The 23,393-nt window shown below is 41.3% G+C and overlaps 1 protein-coding gene across 4 annotated transcripts; it reads left to right on the top strand.

Annotated features, from left to right (window-relative positions):
• The first annotated feature begins 927 nt into the window (after nt 1-927).
• Nucleotides 928-23,362, top strand: zmp:0000000711 (tubby-related protein 3). 4 transcript variants are annotated; one of them, XR_005205570.1, is made up of 14 exons: nt 928-1,045; nt 6,104-6,199; nt 8,784-8,825; nt 12,142-12,193; nt 16,079-16,241; nt 16,455-16,721; nt 19,953-20,080; nt 20,166-20,357; nt 20,480-20,592; nt 21,059-21,176; nt 21,263-21,361; nt 21,442-21,613; nt 21,707-22,186; nt 22,296-23,362. XR_005205570.1 is itself a non-coding variant. In XM_037760799.1 (13 exons), the coding sequence occupies exons 2-13, from the start codon at nt 6,144-6,146 to the stop codon at nt 21,838-21,840; spliced, it is 1,536 nt and encodes a 511-aa protein (XP_037616727.1). In that variant the 5' UTR covers nt 928-1,045; nt 6,104-6,143; the 3' UTR covers nt 21,841-23,362. The 4 variants fall into 4 exon arrangements, 3 of the variants coding, with proteins under 3 accessions (XP_037616727.1, XP_037616728.1, XP_037616729.1); XM_037760799.1 differs by having other exon boundaries at nt 21,707-23,362; XM_037760800.1 differs by lacking the exon at nt 6,104-6,199 and having other exon boundaries at nt 940-1,045; nt 21,707-23,362.
• Nucleotides 23,363-23,393: the final 31 nt, after the last annotated feature.

The following is a 23,393-nucleotide window of genomic DNA, read 5'->3' as shown; positions in this document are numbered from 1 at the left end:
GAAGCGCTAACATTTCAAGGTAAAAGAAAAAAAAAAAAAATCAACATCTCTCTACGGAGGACAACTCCATTACTCCATTACTACTCTCATTTTTAACAGTCTCTTCTGCACTATATTCACTTTTTTTAATAGTCGTGTATCACAGCTGTTACCCTGCACTATATTCAGTTTTAACAGTTTTCTTCTTCATCTTCTTGTATTTTTATATCTGGTATATTTTTTTGTACTTTGCACTACTAACTTTTTTACTGCCCTTTTGCACTACGGAACTGAGATGCTGGAAACTTGAATTTCCCTCGGGATCAATAAAGTTTCTATCTATCTATCTATCTATCTATCTATCTATCTATCTATCTATCAATTCAATTTGCTTTATTGGCATGACTGTCAGGTGAACAATACTGCCAAAGCATCAATTCAATAATAAATAAATAAAAATAAAAGAACAAAATAAAAACAAAAATATATATATATATATATATATATATATATATGTATACATATATACAATTCATTAAGCAAAATACAATATATAGATATTTAAAAAGAACATGCATGTAAATGGAAGAAAACAATAAAGAAGTAATTAATGTTTGTTGTGTCAATAAAACAAACAAACAAATAAAAATAAACAATTAATAATATATTGCAATATCAAAGGATAAATGTAAAAAAAAAACCTAAAAAAAACATGAAGTTTATCTATCTATCTATCTATCTATCTATCTGTCTATCTATCTATCTGTCTATCTATCCATCCATCCATCCATCCATCTATCCATCCATCCACCCATCATTATATCCATCTATCCATCTATCTATCTATTCATCCATCCATCCATCCATCTATCTATCTATCTCCACCTCCTCCAGACTGTCCAGCCAATCAGCGTCTACGTAAGAAATCAGCTGACCAATAGGAACGCTCGTTCTTAGTGTGCTCGGTAACTAAGGACCCCGAGTAACAGAATTCTCCACAAAAAGTCCTGCTGCACGAGGATCTTCCTTAGCAACCGTGGATAAACATGAGTTACTACAGCATAAGGTAAAAGAAAACACACATTTGTTGTACGTTGTGTTCGTATTTGTTGTATTTATAGGACTGTGGGATGAGAAGCTAACCGGTTACCGTTTTATTTGACCCGAAAAAACTCGCCCACAACTTTTATAAAGGCACCATTACCATACAGTAGAGGCAGCTAACGTTAGCTTCTAATGGTAATAAGCCATCTATAACATTACACAGCTGGCAGGTCAACACATAATGAGCGTTAACTGTCTATTTTTATCATTTTTGACGATATATGGTGCTTATTTAATGTCAGGATTTGTGTGTCACAGCACAAACACGCTTCACAAATTGCTAAACATCATAGCCGAACAATGGTAATAGAGCAAACTCACCTTATCTAGCTAGTAATGTAAAAACCACTCAGGTATGTTTAGTTACGTCATAGAGAAATTTCAACCTCTAGAGTCTTTTTTGTTACACGAGCTTTTTCCTGCGGGTATATCCGTCAGTATAATGTTTGATTACAACATATCAAGTTGTTATGATGCATCACAGATGGTGGGAAGCACTCAGGGAAAATGTTTGCATGTCATGTTGGAGCATGCCTTTGTGTAGCCTCTCTCTATTCTGTGTACAATCCTCACCACCCAAATGAGCTGCTAAAGCTATAAGACTGCTAAGTTAAAGGGGACCTATTATGCTTTTGTGCTTTCCCCCCTAACGTTTAGTGTGTTATATAGTTTTTTGTGAATGTCTGCAAAATTACAAAGCCCAAAGTCCACGACAAAGGGAGTTACTTTCCCCCCCACAGAAACACTGCTCCTGAAACGCCTCGCTTGAAGTCCCGCCTTTTCTTTTGTAACGTGGTGACGTCACCAAGTAACACACTTTGCCTAACGGCTAGTTTGGCACACATTTAGAAAGCTGGACTTCAGTAATAGTGAGCAAACTCACCTTATCTAGTTAATAATGTCAAAACGATTCACGTATGTTTAGTTATATAGTCTTTTTTGTTACAAATGAAAGCATTTGTGTAATTTTCACGAGCTTTTTCCCTGCGGTATATCCGTCGGTATACTGTTCGATTACAACATATCAAGTTGTTATGATGCATCACAGATGGTGGGAGGCAGGAAACATGTTTGCATGTCATGTTGGAGCATGCCTTTGTGTAGCCTCTGTCTATTCTGTATACGATCCTCACCACCCAAATGAGCTGATAAAGCTATAGGACTGATAAATTAAAGGGGACCTATTATGCTTTTGTGCTTTTTCCTTTTCCTTTATATAGTTTTGTTGTGAATGTATGTCTGCAAAGTTACAAAGCCCAAAGTTCACGACAAAGGGAGTTACTTTCCCCCCCACAGAAACACTGCTTCTTAAACGCCTCGCTTTAAGTCCCGCCTTTTTCTTTTGTAACGTGGTGATGTCATCAAGTAACACACTTTGCCTAACGGCTAGTTTGACACGCCCTCAAACAAAGCTAGTTTGAACAGAGGTGGAGCGGAGGCTGAAGAGTTTAGTTCAGTTGACCAATCACAACAGTGCGGGCCAGCTGACCAATCGGACTGGACTTTTCGGGACGGCGGGGCGGCAGGAGCTCAAACAGCGTTTCAGACAGAGGGTGAAAAAAGGTGCTGCAGCACAGCCGGTATGAGAAAAGTAAAGTGTTTTTTTGAACATTAAATCATGTAAACATGTTTCTAGTAGAAACCCAAATTACAAGTATGCACCTGAAAATAAGCACAATAGGTCCTCTTTAATAACTAAGTAAGATAATAAGGCAGTCAGTAAATGCAAAACATGAGTTTTATTCTACATTTGACAGTAACAGGAGGTTGTAAACATGTAGAAAAAGCATGATAGCCACTGTCAACACACGTAATTCACCTCAGGTGTTGGGCGATCTTACTTGTGTGTGTGTGTGTGTGTGTGTGTGTGTGTGTGCATGATGGAAGCTACTACTGTATACACAGTTTAAAGTACTGGAGCAGACGTCTGCTTTCATTTTGCAGGGAGATACAAATCAAAGTAGCTCCCACCCTTTCCTGTTACAGTCCCAGTCAGATTATTTGTTTTTTTTAGACAAGGCCTGGCATTCAAAGGCATAAACACACAATGCAAAATACTATTTATTATTACAGTTACAGTGGTGTTGAAACATGTTTTAATCACCTATTGCATTACAAACAAGTATGTGGCTTGCTATGTCCGTGGAACAGACTATTCTTGTTGTGTTTGTGCTACATGGGCCTACATCCATAACGTGGGTGGTGCCAGTCAGGGTCAGTTGGTTCATGAGTGAGACTAGAAAATGGCGAACACAAGATTTTACACAAGGACAACTCTTGGCTTTGTGTCAGTTTAGAAAAGTGAGACGCAGCGATGGACTCATTCCTTATGAGCACACATGCTGTGATGCACACTGCTCATAGGCTCAACCAACCCAGACAGTTTGTGTTATAAAGTTCACAGATGGCTGACTCAGCATTTGTAATGATCAACCTTGAAAAGACAGAAAGTTGACTTTTCTCTGCTTCGCGTTGCCTTTTTTTAAATTAATCTCTTACGAATGCATTCCTTACTATTAGTATTACTATTATTCCTACTAGTGTGTCACTCACTGCAGATTGTTTTCTAAAGAACAAGGACCTCAGAGTGAAGCAGTTACACATACCAGAGCCTGTTTGCAGAGCTGACACATCTGAGGAGTGACAGCTTTCATAATGGCATCACAAATGTAATGTTGGAAGTGGGTCACTGATGAAGCTTTCTGTTCCTTTGTTACACTCTCATCTTTGCCAGGGTTAGTGGTAAGAATGTCACACATACCCTCAATGAGAATCAAGGCTTTTTGGCATTTAAAGACGTCCAGTGTCAGCTTTGAGTCATCAGCTGAGAGGCGATGATAGCTAACATGTTTCTAGGTTATTATTACTGACAACTGAAGCTTTAGGTCTTCCAAAGATCTTTGATTCTAGTGGAGTGTTTTCTTTGCTATGCTCCTGGTTACAGCTTTGCAACAGTTGCGTATAGTATCACTGAGTACCATTAGTATCACAGTCACAAAAGCATCCATTATTACTGTCCAGATATGAGTGTCTTTACAGAGGACAGTAGGGAAGGGGAAAAGAAATCATTACAGCATAGTGTCGCGATATTTTGCACAATATTGTATCGATACATGGACGTCAAGTGTCGATCCGACGGACGCTATTCTGTCTTTCAGAGGTTGTAGCCGTGTGTGTAGTATACTCTACTGGTATCACATTAAACTAGAAAAACTTAAGGAATCGATTGGTACCAACCATGTCATGTCAGCTTGTCGGGAAGAAGGCTAAATAACGCTCCAAATTTTGGCGAGGCGAAACTGGCATGGCCATTTTCAAAGGGGTCCCTTGACCTCTGACCTCAAGATATGTGAATGAAAACTCTGAGATGAACAGAGTGAAAACTGTATCTTATTAGATAAAACAGATGTTGACAAACTGCATAATTTGCAGTTGAAGCAAGGTAATATATCACAATATATCTTAACGCAATACTCAGCATATCGCAAAATATTTAAAATTGCCAGAAGATCATATCGTGGCTTAAGTACCTTGATAATATCGTATCGTGGGGTCTCTGGTGATTCCCAGAGCTAGAGTACAGTACTGAATAAGGTCAGAAATATCACAAATATGCTTCCCGGTTGCCACAGGAGTTAGCAAGCAACTATCTCCTGTTGTTTGATGCAGAACATGTATCAGAAGTTCACAGGAATTGTAAGCACGGTCGGAAAATGTAGCTGACTAAACTGCCGAATTGTGTAACGTGTTGATCCCCCAAGAGTAATAGATGTTTGAAAAATGAATTCAGTACTCCACAAGGATGGCTGTCGGCCTTTGCAGCTACAACCGCTGCTTGTGGTAGAGTTGTGATTTACTGTGGTTGTCCAGTGGATTCCAACCACATATGGCGCAGCTGGCCACAGTAATCCACTCTGTTGCTCAATCACTGAGACACTGATAAAAAATCCCTGGTATTTGTACACTTTGTCCTTGTTGAATGCTACAGCACTGCTTACATCAACGTTATCAATTCTGCATGATGTTACGATCAAGTGGCTTCTTCTTTCACCACGAGGAAGATTCAAATGAACAGTTTTCTTTAAAGCTGCCTTAACAAAAATAAAGCATCATGTAGGAGAGTCATGAGTGGAGTGTGTGTCCCCCCTGGGGTCCCCGAGGGAAATGGTATTATTATCAACTGTTGTAGCTCATTTCCATCATTTGTTTTGAGCTCAGTAATTACTCCCTCCGGTGAACAATTCCCCCGCTTATCATCACTTGACTTATATGCCGTTTTACCGCCCGTCTCTCAGGACAAACATGCACAAACACACTCTTCATTTTCTCCGTGCGTTCTTTCTCTCGCTCTTGCAAATAGGCACAGAAAAAAAAAAAAAAAAAAACGATTGGGAGGCTCTGGTTTCCTAGCAACTAGATTAAGGTCCCCCCCCACACCGTGTCTGTTTTTAGAATCTATAGGTTTATTGAGTTTTTTTGAAACAGCATGTGCTTTTCACCGACTGGCATATCTTACTCATATGCTGACAGAGTAATCCAATAATGTTGACGGGGCTTTTAGAAGGAATTCAGGCTATTTAAAGCTCAATAAATTCCCACTATTGCATGTAACTGAGATGCCAGACAGAATGTGCATCTTTGGTTTAATACGTGCCCTTATGAGTCAGAGGAAATGCGTCTTTCAGTAAGTTACTCGATGGCAGTAAAATAAGGGAACTTTGCTGAAATTCGTAGTACAGTCAGACTTTGCGACACGACTATTTAGGCCTGTCACTTTCATACCTATCCCCAGTTGAATCCGTGCAGGTTGCCAGAGGTGTGAAGTCATGGTAACAAGCACCAAGCCTCCCGACCTCAGACTGCTCAGCGCTGGTAGCTGTCACTCCCCTGGGTGGGACATAGCTACTCTTTGTCAGTGACATAATAGCAGAGATCTTGGAGCCTGCAGGGCTTACTTACTGTCAGGACTGCACGGTGACTCTGAGCTCCAGTGTGAATGAAGATTTTTGTGACACTGTAGATAGGAGAGCCGCCGGACTAGCATTCCTGCAGCCGCATCCATGGACACTATAAAGAATGGGGGATCTCAGCCCGTCTACAGTCGCTGGTCATACAGGTATAGCTGCACACAGGCACACATACATCTTGGTACTATAGAGGCGATTGTTTTAATAGTCTTTGTGTGAGTCTCCAAGACTTACGGTTTATTTGTTCCACCAGGACAACCTGCTTTTTTTTTTTTGCTTTAGTTCAAGCTCTATTGACTTTTCAGGATTGCAAAGTGGCCTGTGCCAGGACAACGAGAGGTCAGCACTACTCTAATGTTTCTTCCAGTCACCGCCGCTCCATCCCGCCGGGCAGCTGAACCCGCGGTCAAAAGATGTGCATCTCGCTCATGTTTCTGCCACCATGTCGTTACTTATTCAGAGCATCGGGCTGTGACTGTGCTGTAACCAGAGTTGGTGATTTGCGTGTGTGTGTCCAAGCTGTTTTTTTTTGTTTTTTTTGTTGGCTGCTTGATTGGAACACTCCTGTAACTAAGGATGTGCTTAAAATATCCATCCAACTGATTACTGGAACAGCTGAAATGCTTGTAAATGTGTCCTCTTAGCATTTCTCTTCACCAAGGCTCAGCGATGTCTAGATTCTAATGTAATGGCAGTATTGATATGTAACTCATTTTAGCCTTTATTATCGATCCAGTCAGGGGTTCAGTTAAACTTTGTTCATTGTATTTGGAAATGCTTGGCACACCACTTAAAGGTGTTCCCCATATAATATAAAACCTAATGCCTCAAACTCTTTTTTAGAATAGCAGACAACAGTTGCTCCACACCTCCTGCAGCTGTTTCACATTAAAAGCCAAAAGTTTTAGAGGAATAGTTCACTGTTGAGGGTGAGATGAGAAAGTTGACATTTTTTTTAAGTCAGTACGTCAAAGGTGGTAAATTCCAGATTCAGAGCATGTCTGTGATTGAGCGATTGTGTCTAAACAGCTCTCAACATGGCGACGGCTGAGCCGGCGGCTAGCCGCTAAAGCTTCGGTAATGCTTTCCGCAAGGACAGCCACACGGGCATGAGTTGAAGTGGAATCGTGGCGAGGAAACGGTTGGATCTTTTATACTCCGTGCGGGTTGTGTGAAGAGCTGTGTCTGATGGTGTGACGTCAGTTTGGCCGTGCAGACACTCGCTACCCTTGCAGATGTGGCAAGCATACCCACACCGTGGGTCTGGACGCCGTTATCAGCGCTAACCTGACCTTTAAGTCAGGAGCTGAAATCAAACATGGTTAGCCTAACTTGTCATAAAGACTGGCAGCAAGGGGATTAACATCTGGTCTGGCTCCGTCCAAAGTTAAAAAAATCCCAACATCTCTGAAGCTCTCAAATGAACAGGGTGAATCTTGTTTGCATAATCAGTACACAAACAGAAATATAAAAACGTCAATTCGTGCTTTTACAAGGACTTTTTATTGGCAAACAACAGCCAGGCACGGTAACTGTGTTTCTTGTGGTAGGAGTGAGGTTGCCAGGTTTGGTGCCACCACGCTTGTACACAGAGACCAACACTTGTGCTCACCAGCTGTATCTGGCAACCACGCTACAGTCAAAGATGCTACATAGAAGTGCTGAGCGGAAGGAAAAACTTCCTCACTTGTAAACAAACAACTAAACTCGTAGTGTGGACGTAGTTCAGTTTCAGATCAGTTTTACATAAGTGAACCATGTAAAACTAATTCTTTTTTGAAGTGGCAAAGGCTTTTAATTAAAAACGAACAACAGCAAGAATGGACTGTGTTTCCGATAATAACGTCCCTCTGGTTAACGCCATGCAATTTCTTAATAGCTTTGACATTGTCATCTAAAAAGAAGTCGCCGGTCAACTTGTCCTTTTTTGCACCCTGAACCAACCATGGTGTGATAGACAGTTAGTACCACTTTCATTATTTAGAGCAGTACAATCACATCTCCTCTTTAAAGTCTATGATATTATACTGTACATTTGATAGTTGCCTCACACATGCCTCTGTCTGAACAAATATTTTGATTTTAACGTGCAGCTCAACAGAAATTACACGCCCTCCTCTGTAAATCTTTACAGCACGGTGCTAAGACCTCCAATTACAGTGAAGCCCGAGAGTCGGCTGCAGGTTTTTAATCAATGCTGGTGGTGGAGGTGCGCTGTTGACGGAGCTGAAGTCTCCATGGCTACCATCGTCTGACACACAAGGAAGGGACAACAGGGGCTTGTCCTTCTCTTGTCACCCTAGCTGTGACGGACTGATGAAACATTGATCACTCACAGCTGTGATGAGGAGCTCTGGAAGTGTGTGTGTGTTTGTGTGTGTGTTTTCCAAGAACATTCGCAGTAGAGGACACTCTCTCAACCCCCAACAGATTGACGTATTTATGATAATACTCTGAAGGATGTCGTCTTATATTTTATGTTGCACCTGTTCTTCAGCTGTCCTCTGTCTTAATTATCAGCTTGTTTGACCTTATTATGTAATTACTGTCCTCCTAGAGCATAATCTAGGCAGCTGTCTTGTTTCATTCAAGATACAAATGACAGTAAAAACCTTATAGGAATGTGGATTATTATTCATTCATTCATTTATCCCATTGTTTTTGATTCTCTTATTTTTCCACATGTCCTGTGCTGCCGGCTGCCTTGGTGCCAAATTGCCATTTTCCCCGAAGACCCTCGAGCTCTGCCAGCTTCTCCTCGAACTCAACAGCAAGGTAGACAGAGACACACTCGCCCAAAACACACACACGCTTTCTTCTCACAATCTGTGACTTGAATTACCAGGTTAACGGAATACGATACGATACGATACGATACGATACGATACGATACAATACGATACAATACGATACGATACGATACACTTTATCGTCCCCATAGGGAAATTTGTCTTGGACTCACATGCTGCACACATGCCATGGCACATGACATATCGACTTATCAATATAACTCCCTCCATATTAATAATAATAATAATAAACAGACAACTAAAGCACATCACAACAACAAATTACACAAATTGCACATATTACTCAACCAGTGATGAGAACAAGCAGCATATTGCATGACCCTTGATCATATCATGAATCTATAATTACCAGGTTAACCAAAGTTTAATTTCCTTTTTAAAGGGCATTTTATGCCATATTTGTCTGACTTTGCATAACTTTTTTTTGGACACATCCAACTGCTTTATGGCATATCAAAGATGATGCACTGCAAAGACTTTTGCATCATTTATGATTGCACTCCTGATGCTACTGACAAACTTAATGTACTTCATCTGCCGCTACCAAGTGACACGTCTTGTGTCGGAAAACACGCTCTACTATTTGGGAGCTACCTTAAAAATGTTTTGTTACACTGTTCCGACAAAGGTTGCTTCAGGGGTTTACCGCAGATTAGGTTTGAGGTTGAAAACATGAGAGATGTTGTAACATAGCCTAATCTAGATGGTGTGTCTTCAGCCATTAATCAGACTGTGCTTTGCAGCATGGAAACTGCATTATTAATGGCACAGCCCAATGGGAAATCTAAGTCAACATTTTAACCAGAGTTATTTATGCATTGATCTAATTATTGGACATGTGGTAGTCCATTGGTAGAAGTATTCTAATCCACAGGTCCACAACCCACGCAAAAGACCATTGTAGCCGTGTTTCCATTCATATAAACTCGGAAAAAAAAGTTTGTAAATTTGTGTTTGGTAGACTATTTCTCTGTTGTTACGATGCTAATTGGCATTGTATTTTACATCGTTGGAAAGCCTGTTTATTTACCTTCACAATGATGTCCAACTTGTAAAGCGCCCAAGTAAAATTTGCATAAATTCTGACGCAGCAAACATTTAACTCACATGACTGATCAGCTGTTCCTGCTGTCGGTGTCTTCCTGGATATTCCCATAACTTAATAAATAAATAAATGCTTGTCTTTTTCTCTGGACAACATGAAACATGGCCAATACTAGCAGAAATGAAAGAACAATTGAAACAAATTCCTGAAGACCCTCTCCATTTTTCTCTCGTAGATGGTTAGATGGCCAAGCCAGCTTGTTTTGTTTCTGGTTAAAAAAATCTCTACTTCTTCTACTACTCTGTTTACTGGCTGATTACAGCCATGTGTAGCCTATAGCGCCAACTTCTGACCAAACTTCTGTAGCTGAGTTTTATTCGCTCCAAACCAGTTGAAGGAAATGCACCTAATTCATATTTCTTTTTTTTGTGACATTTCAAAAGGTTGCTTAAAATTCGCTTGACAATTGAATGGAAACACGTCTAGTGACTTCTCCCAGGTCTCGCTGTTCACCTGCACAACTTTCACCCATCATCTCTTCCCTCGCCATCCTAAACGACAGTCCCGTATGTGTAATTAAAAAACTACTCCCATCCTCCGCTCTCTATCCCTAGCCTTGTGACCAGCACCTATTCTCAGGTACCATAATGGCCTCCCAGGGGATCCATCAGTTTGCCAATGTCAACAGTGGGGGATATACATGTGACATGACTTTTTCGATGTAGAATACACAGATCATGTTAATTGCAACTCTGAAAGGTGGAACAAGCGTATTACTTAAAGCACTTGCGTTCTTCTTAGCATAAAGGGGTCTCCGGAACTCGCCACCTTCTGACATTCAGCGTCTCTGTCCTCCAGAGACGAGCTGTGATGTCAGCCAGCATTGGCCTTGAGGTTCCTTAAGTAGTGTGTGTCATCACCTACACACTGGAGCCGTGGGAGGGATGTGAGAGTGACTGAGGAAAGGGAAATAATGATAAGGGGTGGTGGTGGTGGTGGTGGTGTGGGCTGAGTGAGTCATATATCTGATGAGCTTACCTGATGGAGAGACTTCTCATCCTATACCCTTAATCCTTTTCTCTAAAAAAAAAAAAAAACCTAATTTCAGCTCAGCAGAACATGAGGTATTTATAGATTCAGCCGACAGGAAAAGATGAAAGAAATGGAGTTAGTGACCTGCTAGACATTACATCAGCCTATGTGTGGAGTAGAGATACTGTAGGTCTCCGACAGTGCAGACTCCCGCTGTTGCCCTTCTCCCTCCTCACGGTAGCTAAGCAACATGGGCTCGGTCCCTTCAGATAGGTGTCCAGGGTGAATTCCCAGAGGACCCAGACTTCGAGGCATTCTCTCAGCTGGAGCTCTTTTTCTCTTTCTTTTACAAACATGCTCTCTTTTTTTTTTCTTTCTGTCATTATCAGAGAATGAGTCATGTCATGTTTCACCAACAAGCTCCAGAAGGCCTGTTGATTTGTCATTATTTGGTTTTATTACACTTTTAAAACTGCCACAATCTATTAACGCATAATGAGTTTATTTCTGGTTTGATAAGGGAAATCTAATTCATTGTATTAGAGATGAATGTGTGTAAAAATCTTTATAAGATATAAGGCTGTCAAAGTTAACGACATCATAACGCAAATTCGTTTTAACGCCACTAATTGCTTTAACGCATTAACGCACTAAATAACGCTCCAAACGTACGCTAAATTTTAGCGAGGGAAAACCGGCATGGCCATTTTCAAAAGGGTCCCTTGACCTCTGACCTCAAGATATGTGAATGAAAATGGATTCTATGGGTACCCACAAGTCTCCCCTTTACAGACACGCCCACTTTATGATAATCACATGCAGTTTGGGGGCAAGTCATAGTCAAGTAAGCACACTGACACACTGACAGCTGTTGTTGCCTGTTGGGCTTTGATTTGAGCATATTTTTTATGCTACATGCAGTACCTGTGAGGGTTTCTGGACAATATTTCTCATTGTTTTGTGTTGTTAAATGAATTCCAATAATAAATATATACATACATTTGCATAAAGCAGAATATTTGCCCACTCCCATGTTGATAAGAGTATTAAATACTTGACAAAATCTCCCTTTAAGGTACATTTTGAACAAAAATTGTGTGATTAATTTGCAATTAATCACGATTAACTACGGACAATCATGCGATTAAATATTTTAATTGATTGTCAGCCCTCATAAGAACGTTTTTTTCTGTTTTCTCTGTAGTGGCATCGAAGACGACAGCGCCAGTCTGATGCAACAGAAGCTGGAAAAACAGGTAGGAAAGCTAAACTTCATCCTCAAATGAACAACACGCTTTTCTTTTTGACGATTCACACTTTTTGTCGTTGTTTGTTTCCTCTTATCATTTTCCTAAGACTCCACTCTTTTATCAATGTACTTTCCAAAGAGCATCTGGCGTAGTTCATAGCTGTTATGCTGCACCTTTATTCTGATTAAGCCTCCTAGCTCACACATAGATGGGGTTTCTAACCTGTTGTGTTTGGAAGCACCGATGAAATTAAATAAAGGGCTGAGATGACCCTGTGTTCTGCCACTCTGGTGTCACCAAGGGGTGCCTGCTTGCTGGCAGCGGCGTGCAATTTAGTGATTAATCGCTGCTTTCGGAAATCTCCTGTTTTTCACCTGCCCAGTCATCTGGAATTTTAATTCTCATTTTACTCCCCGAGGCTGAATTGATTCCTTTTTATATCCACCCGTTACCTGACATGGCCCGTCTTCTGTCACACATTTGTTCTCCTTTCATCCCCCTCGGGTCCGTAAGACGCTTTATCCCAAACCTCGCTGCAGGAGCGGCGGTGTAGAGCTTTGATTTAAGCTGGAAGCCGTACTCCACTATCTATCTCACACATTAGGCAGAAAAGGAACGGGAGGGCCGCAGATTGGCGAGTTCAAAGAGAGGGGAGGGTTTAGAGCGGGGCGCCTGGCTTTGTGTGTGTGTGTGTGTGTGTGTGTGTGTGTGTGTGTGTGTGTCCCATCGGTCCCACTGTGGCTCAGTTATGCTGCACACTTTCAGTCCAAACAGCCTCACTTCAGAGTCTTCTGTTCTTACGTAACACACATGCTCTCATGCCCAGAAGGGGATCACATGCAGGTTATGGAAAATTGATAGACAATAAAAGTTAAATCCATTGTTTGGTGTTTCAAATAGTAAAATGAAAACCATTCTAACAATAATATCAGGACCATATCTCACTTTGAGCACACCCTCACAACCCCTCTCCCTCTCCCTCTCCCTCTTCCTCTCTCTCTGCTGCTGGAGCTCTAATAACGGCTGATTCATTTAGCAACGGCGACCGCGCGTACGCTCACACAAAACACGCACGCTGGCGCTCAGCGTTTTGACTGAGAGCCAGACGCTTTTTTTTTTTCTCTGTCAGAGGACCACGTAGTGCAGAGGAGGCTGTTGTTTTATCGACCGTCACACTCTGGGTCCATCTGGGATGAGGGGTAGGGAGACGGAGTCATCATGCCCAGCGGGAGCGCTGCTCTTTGGGGGAGAACCTACTCTCATCTGACCTCAACACTAATGGGACTTATTGTAATGTTTTTGCTATAAAGAAACAGGTTAACTTTGGCTCACACTTGTTCAGGATGTCAATGGAATGGGTTGGTAACTTCTAATACTTCTTTTTATTGTACTTTTTTTTTTCATCTGTCTGAGGATAACAGTTTGTATAACTTCTCCAAACAAAAATTCTTACTAGGGATGTAAGAAAATATCTATACCCTTGAGTATTGTGATATTATGTTCTAATAATAATGTTTAATTAATAGTTTATATGCTAAAAATTCCTGGCCGACAGTGGCACAAAAAGGTAGTGCTATGATGTTCTGATTGCATAAAAAAAGTAAACTTTTATGCATATGATGGTGTGTTCTTTATACTAAAAAAAATAAAAAATTGCAATATATCGCCTTGCTTACAGTATCGCAATATACTGTGATATATTGAATCGTAACCCCTGTATTGGAACGCCAGACACCCAGTAATCTCTCACCGACTATATTCAACTTTCATCACCAGATTCTTTGAAAAGATACACATTAATATAGAGTATGTCTCCTTAAATCAGATTTCTACTTCAGTCTACTTTATCTCGTGCTTTGGCTGAAACAGGAAAGACTGTTGGAGCCTGAATGAAGTCACATCCTGGTCTCAAAATGCCAAGCACTGAGTCCGTACAAAAGAATGCCATATTACAATAGATGGGCTTAAAATAGCAACGAGAAGGGGTTGCCTCCCCTTCTCTGGTCAGACTTTGATTGTATGAAGAATTAGTCCAGAGTGTAGGCTGACTGACTTATTTTCAGTTGTTTCTGATGCGGTTTCACTTCATTCAATAGTCAGTATCTTCAAATAACACTTAATTAAAGAATAATTCTAAAATATAATGTTTAATTTAATGGTTTAATTTGAAACCACCATGAAAAACATGTGCTTCAGGCTATATTCATCTTTACACATATCTTCTGTGGTTTTCCCCCCCATCACCGTGAAATGTGTCTGTATTTCCACATCCATTTATTACACTAACAGTAACGGTGTTCATTATGATAATCCCGCTTTATGTATTATTCATTTGTCGCCTTTATTTATAGCGGTAAAGTGAGAGTGCAAAATCCCGGTCCTCTTACAGCAGAGTCTTTTGAAATGATAACAAATCTAGGGCCACATTTTAAAGCTCCCAGACTTGTGCATTAAAGAACTAATGTATTCAGTAATACCATTTCTTTATATCTCTTATATTTTCCCCTTCTGTTGTCAATGCACCGTTCCTCTTTGCACTCATGGAGATTGTTTAGAAGTCATAACAGGTGGTAGCAGATGTTGCTGTAGGGGTACAGAGGGGAAGAAAAAACAGTGAGACAGATTTCTTAGACGTATCCCATTAGTGATTGATGAGTTATGAAAGCTTTCTGGTCTGGCTAATATGAGACAAGGCCTCCTGGTCCTCTTCGAGCTCACTTAACAGGACTTGTTGTGCACTTGAGGCGCTAATTAATGTGCTTGCGTAATCCATCCGCTGCTTTGTCCCACAGAGACCGGGGATACAGCATGACCTGGATGAATTTTCAGAAATCAATATACACTATACCACACCACCTGAAGCAGACACTAATACCAGTTAAGGAAAAGGACACATTTAGTTGGATCTCACACCAACTTTTTACAAATGCTGACGTGCTTACATACATGGCCTTGAATACAGATCAATAAGATCGCTTCCTGAACAGATTTCATAATCAGCAGACGGATTTATTAGTAGTTTAGCTTTTGAAATCATGTAAAAAATCACATATTTGATATCATAAAATCCAGTGGTTGGTTTGTTCACACCACAAACAAACCGCACCAGAGTCCGCTTGGAAAAGCGGACCACCTTTTCAAGCGGTCTCGGTTCGGTTGTTTGGTCCGCACCAGTGATCGATTGACAGCTTTCACACCAGCCCAAAGGAATTGTACTAACCGGGCAAATGGACCGGAGTTTGTTTTAAATGAACCAAATGGGTTACGTGTGAAAGCACCATAAAATATTCATACTTTGAGTCACTTATTCCATCATGTAGATATACAATATTTATCCTGCTGCCTATAACAGGCCTAGATATTAAGTTCACAAAAACTGTATATACTGTATTGTTGTGGGACTTCACCATGCAAGTGGTGTAGCTCTTGGTTAGTGGGTTAGTCTGTCGACGCAACACTATGTTCCAAAGTAAAATGGTAAATGGTGAATCCTTGTCTTTTTATCATCGACCACCGGAATGTCCAATACTTCAGTTTATTGCAAGATACCTCTAAAAATAATAACGAAATACCCATAAGCCTCAGCTGTTCTTTGAGAACAATTCCAACTGTGCTATAGTCCTAACTGTCTTCATGTTTAATGTTATCCTCCTGGCCATTTGCAATACCTACAGATAGGCACAGGTTGGAACTCCTCATGCATAGTAATGTAATTACCCTCGGCTCATAGAGTCAACGTTATCCAGCTTGGCTCTCAACCTCTTGTAACATTTAACAGAAGCCTTATGTATATATGTATGTAGCAATTTTCCGCTCATGTGCCTTGAAACTTTACCGTACCGAGACTGAGGTTCCACGCTATTTCTGTTCCCCCCCTATTCGCTACCACAGAGGGCGCTGCTGGAGCAGAAGCAGCGGAGGAAGCGTCAGGAGCCTCTGATGGTCCAGCCCAACACGGAGGCTCGGCCACGGCGCTCCAGGACGCGGCGCGGCGAGGAGCAGGCCCCACTGGTGGAGTCTCAAGTCAGCGTCACCAACGATGTCATCATAGATGGTGAGGAAAAAAACGTGTTGTTTTTGTGGAGAATTATGTGTTTGAAAGGCAGCTTTGTATGTGCCACCACATTAATGCATAAAATACATTAAAGATAATGCAGTAATCGCTATTACTGCATTGTACACTTGAGGAAAACAGTTCTATCTAATTAACCACAACATCAGGACATTAACAGCTAAGGTAACAGCTGACTGGTCTCCCCTGCTGTAGGTATCGATGGCCCAGCAGCTTTCTTGGGCTCAGAAGCCCCCGATCTGGGATCAAAAGTTGTGTCACTGAGCCAGTCCCAGTCTCAGTTCCAGTTCCAGTCCCAGCCTCAGTCCCAGCCTCAGTCCCAGTCCCAGTCTCAGTTCCAGTCCCAGCTTCAGTCTCAGTCTCAGCCCCAGTCCCCTGCTGCTGAGGAGCCGGAGAGAGATGGAGACACTGAGACGCTGCTAGAGCCCAAGACAGACATCCATGAACTACTGCAGAAACAAGGTGAGTCCTGACTTTTTGAGAGGAAATACACTTTGTTGTTTTATTGTTGTTTTTTGTGAGTGTTTGCATCAATTGTTCAACCCTGAAATATAGATTTCCAGACAAAAAATAAAAGGTTTGTACTGGCTTTACTTTGGAATGTAGAGTAATTGATAGGAAATTACATTCATGACTTAAATATCCTTTTAATTTACTTCTTAAAGGATTAGTGAGGCACTAATTTTGTGTTATAACATTTTAAATCCACAAAAGCCCATTGATTGACTTTTATCCTGCGTTAAGGGAAGATGTGTCTTCAGTCAAATATAAGAAACCAATTTGGTTTCATGAGCACGCCTGCTTAATTATTTGCCCTCCTTGCTGGCTCTGTGGAGTTCCCCCCCCCTGATGTCAGTTTTACAATCCACTCTGTGTTCATGTAGTCGTAGTTCTTCCAAGTCACTCCAGGTTAGCAGCTGTTGTCAACTTCAGACTTCTTGACGTCCCCTATGCTGCTGCACTATAGAATATGGATGGTGACGGCGGTGAGAAATGGGTCATTTAATAATAGGCCGGGGTATTGTTCACAGTGCACTGCTCATCTATGGCATCATTATAGATATACTGCCACCCACGCTCACCAGCCAGCTGGCAGCCGGGGATTTATAAAGTTTATGGAAGATGTATTAAAACCTTTACCTTGCACCTTGTCACAAGATCACGCAGGATCACATAATCACATGAAAATCCATCTTGTCAGGCTTCAAGTAGTGCGTTTGTGTAGCGTAGATCAGGCCTATTCAATTACCCTTTTTAGAAGGGCCAGACTTGAAAAACAGTAAAGTGTCAGACATTTACATTTTCTATGTGTGATCTGCAAAGCTAGGAATTTAAATACACCTTTTTAATCTTAGTAGGTTGTTGTTTTAATAAACACAATGTTGCATTTTGTCATATTTTGTATTCAGTTTGACTCTCCTAAACTCCCTCTGCTTATATCTTCTTCCCTGTGCTTTAGTGTGAGGTGATGCCACAGCAGCAAATGTCATTGCCCTTCTCAATAATGCAAGGCCTCATTGTTAATGCCAGCTCAGTTTAGCATAGCAATATGTCCTCAGGACCTACAGCAGGTATTTTTGGCTCCCCGTTCTCGCGTATAACGCCCCGACCACCGAGGAAACGGAAGAAATTAAAAAGATGTGGTCCATTCATATTCGATGAGCTCATTTTTTGGCTTCCTATCAAATGTAATATTGCTCACCTGCTGTGCGGTGATTATTACGTGGACGTGTGTCCTTTTTTTGGTTTTATTTAGTAGCTTGTTGGTTTGCCAATTACGAGTCCCGTCTGACATTTCCAGATGGTTGATTTCATAAGCCGCCGGCTCACACAACTTTGCGCGGCGTTTTTAATTGGAGCTCTGGTGTCTCTGTTAGAGGGAAGCGAACATTTGCAATCTGTGTTTCACGACACGGTGCTCTCACTGGGTTCATCTCTTGTAAATACCCCAGCGTAAATATTGTGTTTGGCTGTGTTGTCTCATCACATTATTATTCCGGTTCAATACTGCATAGGCCAGAGTTCCTCCTACTCTCTAACCGGCCCATGACACGTTGGTCCAGGTGGAAGGAAGACGTGGCACAACGGCTCTTCTGTGTGTGTGAAGAAGCAGGTTTTACTACACATTACTATATCATTTAATCACTTCAAAGCTGAAGATTGGATTGCAGTAATTAGGTAGACTTGTGCAACATGCTCTGTAATTTTACATTAACCAGAGTCATTTCTGGTCAAGCAATTAATGCAAGTTAAATTTTAAAAAATGTCCTAATTTTCCACATCTTTAACGCTGCGAAACTGTGGGTCAAACAAGTTCCCCTTCTCACTGAGATCTTTCCATACCAGTGGACCGCTGTCATCCTCTGACAGCACATTAAAACGGGCTGTAGCTGCAGCCAAGAGTGGCGTCCTGGCTGATAAATCCAATTATCAATGAAGAGACAGATGTCTCGAGCGGTCTCGACTGGCTGCAGTGAGCCAGGCCCGTTTTACATCTGCACGACTGCACGGAGCCGTCTCTCTTCACAAGTACACAGATGCAAGTTATGTCGGACTCATCACTTCACATTAATCTCACCCTCTCAGAGACTGACTTCGAAAAAGACGCATGGTTTGTGGCAGGTATTGAGGCCATGCGCCAAATGTGACCTTTCGGTAGGCCGGGTGAACGCTGAGCTGAGCACTCTGAACCCTCTGAACCCGAAGCAGTTTCAGGGCGCTCCTGTCACATTTTTAGAAAAAACCCAAGTTGAATTTCTTTGATAATTTGTTTTACAAAAATAAAAAAATATATATATATATATATAAAACATTTGTCCAAATGACTACAAGTGTTAGGGAAAAAACGGGGGTTCCATATGCTACATATATTGAACTATTTCCCCCCTTGTGCTCTCTTTTCTGTGTAAACAGCCTGCAGTTCAGTCCAAGTTTCACTGAAGTCTTGTGAGGTGACTGTTGGTCTCAGCAGAGTCATTTATGGCTTCCCAGTTGCACTGAGGAATGCAGAATTTTATGCTTTTACAGGATCTGGTTAGTGCTAAGGGTTTAGTTTTGGCAATTTTTTTAAATGAGACATGTAGAATAAAGTGATTTTGATGAAATATCCCTATTTCTAAGCTTAGATTCCTTCAAGGACCATCGGAAATTTGAAAATCTGGCAATCATTCTTACAGTTCCTGGCAATGATAAATGGTGTAATTTTCATTTTAAATGCCTTTAAAAACCCACCGGCAGGTCGTGGGGTTCAGAGGTTTAACTGAATTATTGTTCTGTTTGATAGAAAGCAGTTTAGAGACGCTCAGTTAGATTCACAAGGCTTTATCCAATTTCTTCTTTTTCATTACTGTTAAAGACGTGAAATAAGTCACAAGAAATACCCTGCCGAATATTTCTGAGAAATATAACCGGGCGTGATTTCAGTTTTTTTCAATGCACTATTTTTTGCTTCAACCATTGCTTAAGCATTGCATCAGTTCTTGAGGAATTAGTTGCCATATATCAAAGACCACAGATGAACTTTAAAAAACTATTCTGTACCAAGACTAAAGAAACCCCTGGGAAGTCTTTGGGATTCTTTTGTAGTTGGAACTATCCACAAAGCCTCTGGGGTTTATTTTCCTCCCCTATGTGAAATTGTAAAGACCTTCATGTAAAACTCTCTCGCACCTTTCCCTACCTCTTCCTCACCAGGTCTGTCTGGCAGTATGAACTTCGATGAATCCAGCGAGCACGAGGACAGCGTGGAGGAAGAACGTCCTCTGTCCCCCAACGAAGACACCACCAGGCCCTCCTCCGCCGCCAGTGGCAAGGACACTCCAGTGAGTAGCGCAATAAACGCACTCGCCAACATCACATACTCTACATAACCCCGATACTAAATATATCGCTCTGTGTTGAACCCAGGAGGTGGTGACCCCCGGATCACCCACAGCAGAGAGCTCACTCATCGACGTGGCCAATCTGGAGGAGTTTGTGTTGCGTCCGGCTCCGCGCGGCGTCACCGTTAAATGTCGAATCACCCGGGACAAGAAGGGCATGGACCGCGGCCTCTACCCCACCTACTTCATGCACATGGAGAGAGAGGACGGCAAGAGAGTGAGCCACATGCACCTTCAAAATACTTGATTTTAAAAAGAGTTACTTAATAAACTACGGGATAATTAAAGAATGATCCTCTATATAAATACATTTATGTTGTTTTCTGTCTCTCTTTCCAGGTGTTTTTGCTGGCAGGAAGGAAGAGAAAGAAGAGTAAGACGTCCAACTATCTTATTTCAGTGGATGCCACTGATCTGTCGCGAGAGGGAGAGAGCTTCATCGGTAAACTGAGGTAACAAAAAAACACACTTTCTCTCAGATCTACCTGCATCCGTGGAGGACTACATAGTCGCTGTCATTTGCTGTTAGCGTACAGTACATCTAAAAGGTGCTTTCACACTTAACCTGTTAGTACGGTTCATGAAAACATTGAAAGCTTGAAATTGAAAGCTGCCAATCGAGCCCGAACGACAGGTGTGAAAGCACCCTAAAAACTGCCTAAAACCCTCCTGAGAATCTTGTTGGATTAAGTATTTCACATTTTTTGTACATGTTACAAGACTGCATTTGACGCTGATTTGACAAAAACGACATGTCAGTTACAAATAGCTGCATTAGCCGACACTATGAGCAGCTTTCAGACACACAGCAACTCTTAGTCATTTTAGTGGTGATGTTTGGTTGGATTTAAGACAGCCAAGCACAGTGCTTTAGCCTTTTACCACTAGACATGACATCTCCGTTCTGTATTCTATCAGGTCCAACCTGATGGGCACCAAATTCACAGTGTACGACAATGGCACCAATCCCTGCAAAAACCCCGGGACGTTGCTGGAAGAGTGCAACACGCGACAGGAACTGGCTGCCATCTGCTACGTGAGTGAACGACAAAAAAACGTCCCCCTGTTCATTCATAATGTTACGTCAAATTGTCACACCACTCTCTGTCTACTATTTGGCAGGAGACCAATGTGCTGGGATTCAAAGGACCACGTAAGATGACTGTAATCATCCCGGGCATGAACATGAACTTTGAAAGAGTCCCTGTAAGGCCTCAAAACGTGAGTCCGACGCTCCCGGAATCATTCACTCTAAACAAGAGCATCGACTGATACGGGTGTAAATGTGGTTGTGTTTGCAGGAGCAGGAAGCCCTCCTGAGCAGATGGCAGAACCACTCTCTGGACAACCTGATCGAGCTGCACAACAAGGCCCCCGTGTGGAACGACGACACCCAGTCTTACGTGCTCAACTTCCACGGCCGCGTCACTCAAGCTTCGGTCAAAAACTTTCAAATAGTTCATGACAACGACCGTGAGTATTTGTCCTTGCACATTTTTACTGCACCGTTGAGGCTCACGGTAATGATTAACACACGTTGTTTCACCGTTTCCCCTTTAACTCTAGCCGACTACATCGTCATGCAGTTCGGCAGAGTGGCTGAAGACATCTTCACTCTGGACTACAACTACCCCATGTGCGCTCTCCAGGCCTTCGCCATCGGCCTGTCGAGCTTCGACAGCAAGCTGGCCTGTGAATGAACTTCCACACCGCCACCTTTTCCTTTCCTCTCCTCCTCTAAAATCTCTTCTCACAGGACCAAGCCAACAGCTACCACTAGCTTACACCATCGGGGAGCCAGTTCACGCAGAAGTCAGTAAACAAATATGAGACGGAAAAAAAGAGCAAGAGGATGCTGACGGATCACTCTTGGTTCCTGTGAGGAAGGAAGCCTTTTTCTTCATACCATTTTAATGGGGTTATTTTAATATCAATTCAAACCATTTTTGTACAGTGGATGCGTTCACATGTATACAGACTAAAAGGGAAAAGACAAAGCAGAAACTCATCTGTGCTGCAGAGACGGGCGCTCTTGTCAGACATCAGGTGCAAAAAAAGAACTGATATTAAATGTATGACTCAGTCATTGTTTGTGTATTAATGATGGATTTTTCTGTTGCCTTTAAATCTGATTTCATGTTTTTTGCCACACTAGTGCTGTGTAGGCTGAGATGTCACACTACAGAGCTTAAACCTTTTCATCTGGCGCCACCTTCAGGCCAAACTGTAGAGTTGTTTAGTGATAAGGGACGAAGAAAGCAAAGTTTTTTTTTAATCTATCCGACAGTCTTTTCTGGTGAGTAACAGGCGTCACAGTCAGAATATCAATCTTGTTTACACTTTTTAAAATATGGCTACGTGGTTTAATCTGCCATCTAACTAATTCTTTTATTATCATTTTGTCTCTTTTTATTCTCGTGTGGAAGGTGCATTATTCAGAACTTGTGGTTTTTGTGAATAAGTGTAATTTTTATCTGTGATTTTTCTTTGTCATAAGTTGGATTATCATGAAAAAATTGCACATTTAAAGAGAAAGGAAACTGTATATATATATAAAATACAAGGTAATGCCTTCTTATTTCATCTAGTCTAACATTAAATACTAAATGTCATTTCAAGACGTGGAAGTTCAGCATTAAAACACTAGACAGGTTATATTTTCATTGGTGCACAGATACAGAAATCACCCCAGACAAGAAATGTACAGTATCTACGCTGAGTATTCAAGATAAACGTGACGTTCTATTGAGTTGAGATGGATTTGGACGCTATCTTGTACTGCCCTCATCTCATCTGCCTCGAAACTTCAATATAACTGCCAGCGTCTCTTCATCTCCATCTCCTCCCTTTGTGAAATATAAGGGAAACTTAAGGGAAATCAAGAAAGGATTGTATACTTTATACGTCATGATTAAATGTCCCTAATATTTTGTTAACTCAGTGTCCTGTATGTGTGCGAGGGACACATGTGAAAACATCTGTATAGATCATGTTCAGGGTCATTAATAATTCAAATCTGGATCCTTTAAAGATAAAGTGTTCAGTGTTTTTTCAGGGGTAGATATATAACTGCTATTTGAATAGAAATCCTCCTCAACATGCAAACAAACAGCTACGTTTTAAGGAAAATTAATATTAACAAATATTTTCAATATAAGTGTGTGCTGGCAAATTTATGAAAAATCCAGTTTTGTCATTTTGTGTGAATTATGAAAAGAGAGAGAGAAAAAACACTTTATAGAAAATATTTTTA

Source organism: Sebastes umbrosus, chromosome 23 (genome assembly GCF_015220745.1).
Source record: "Sebastes umbrosus isolate fSebUmb1 chromosome 23, fSebUmb1.pri, whole genome shotgun sequence".
Taxonomy (NCBI): Eukaryota; Metazoa; Chordata; class Actinopteri; order Perciformes; family Sebastidae; genus Sebastes; species Sebastes umbrosus.
This window is presented reverse-complemented; position numbering and strand designations above follow the sequence as displayed.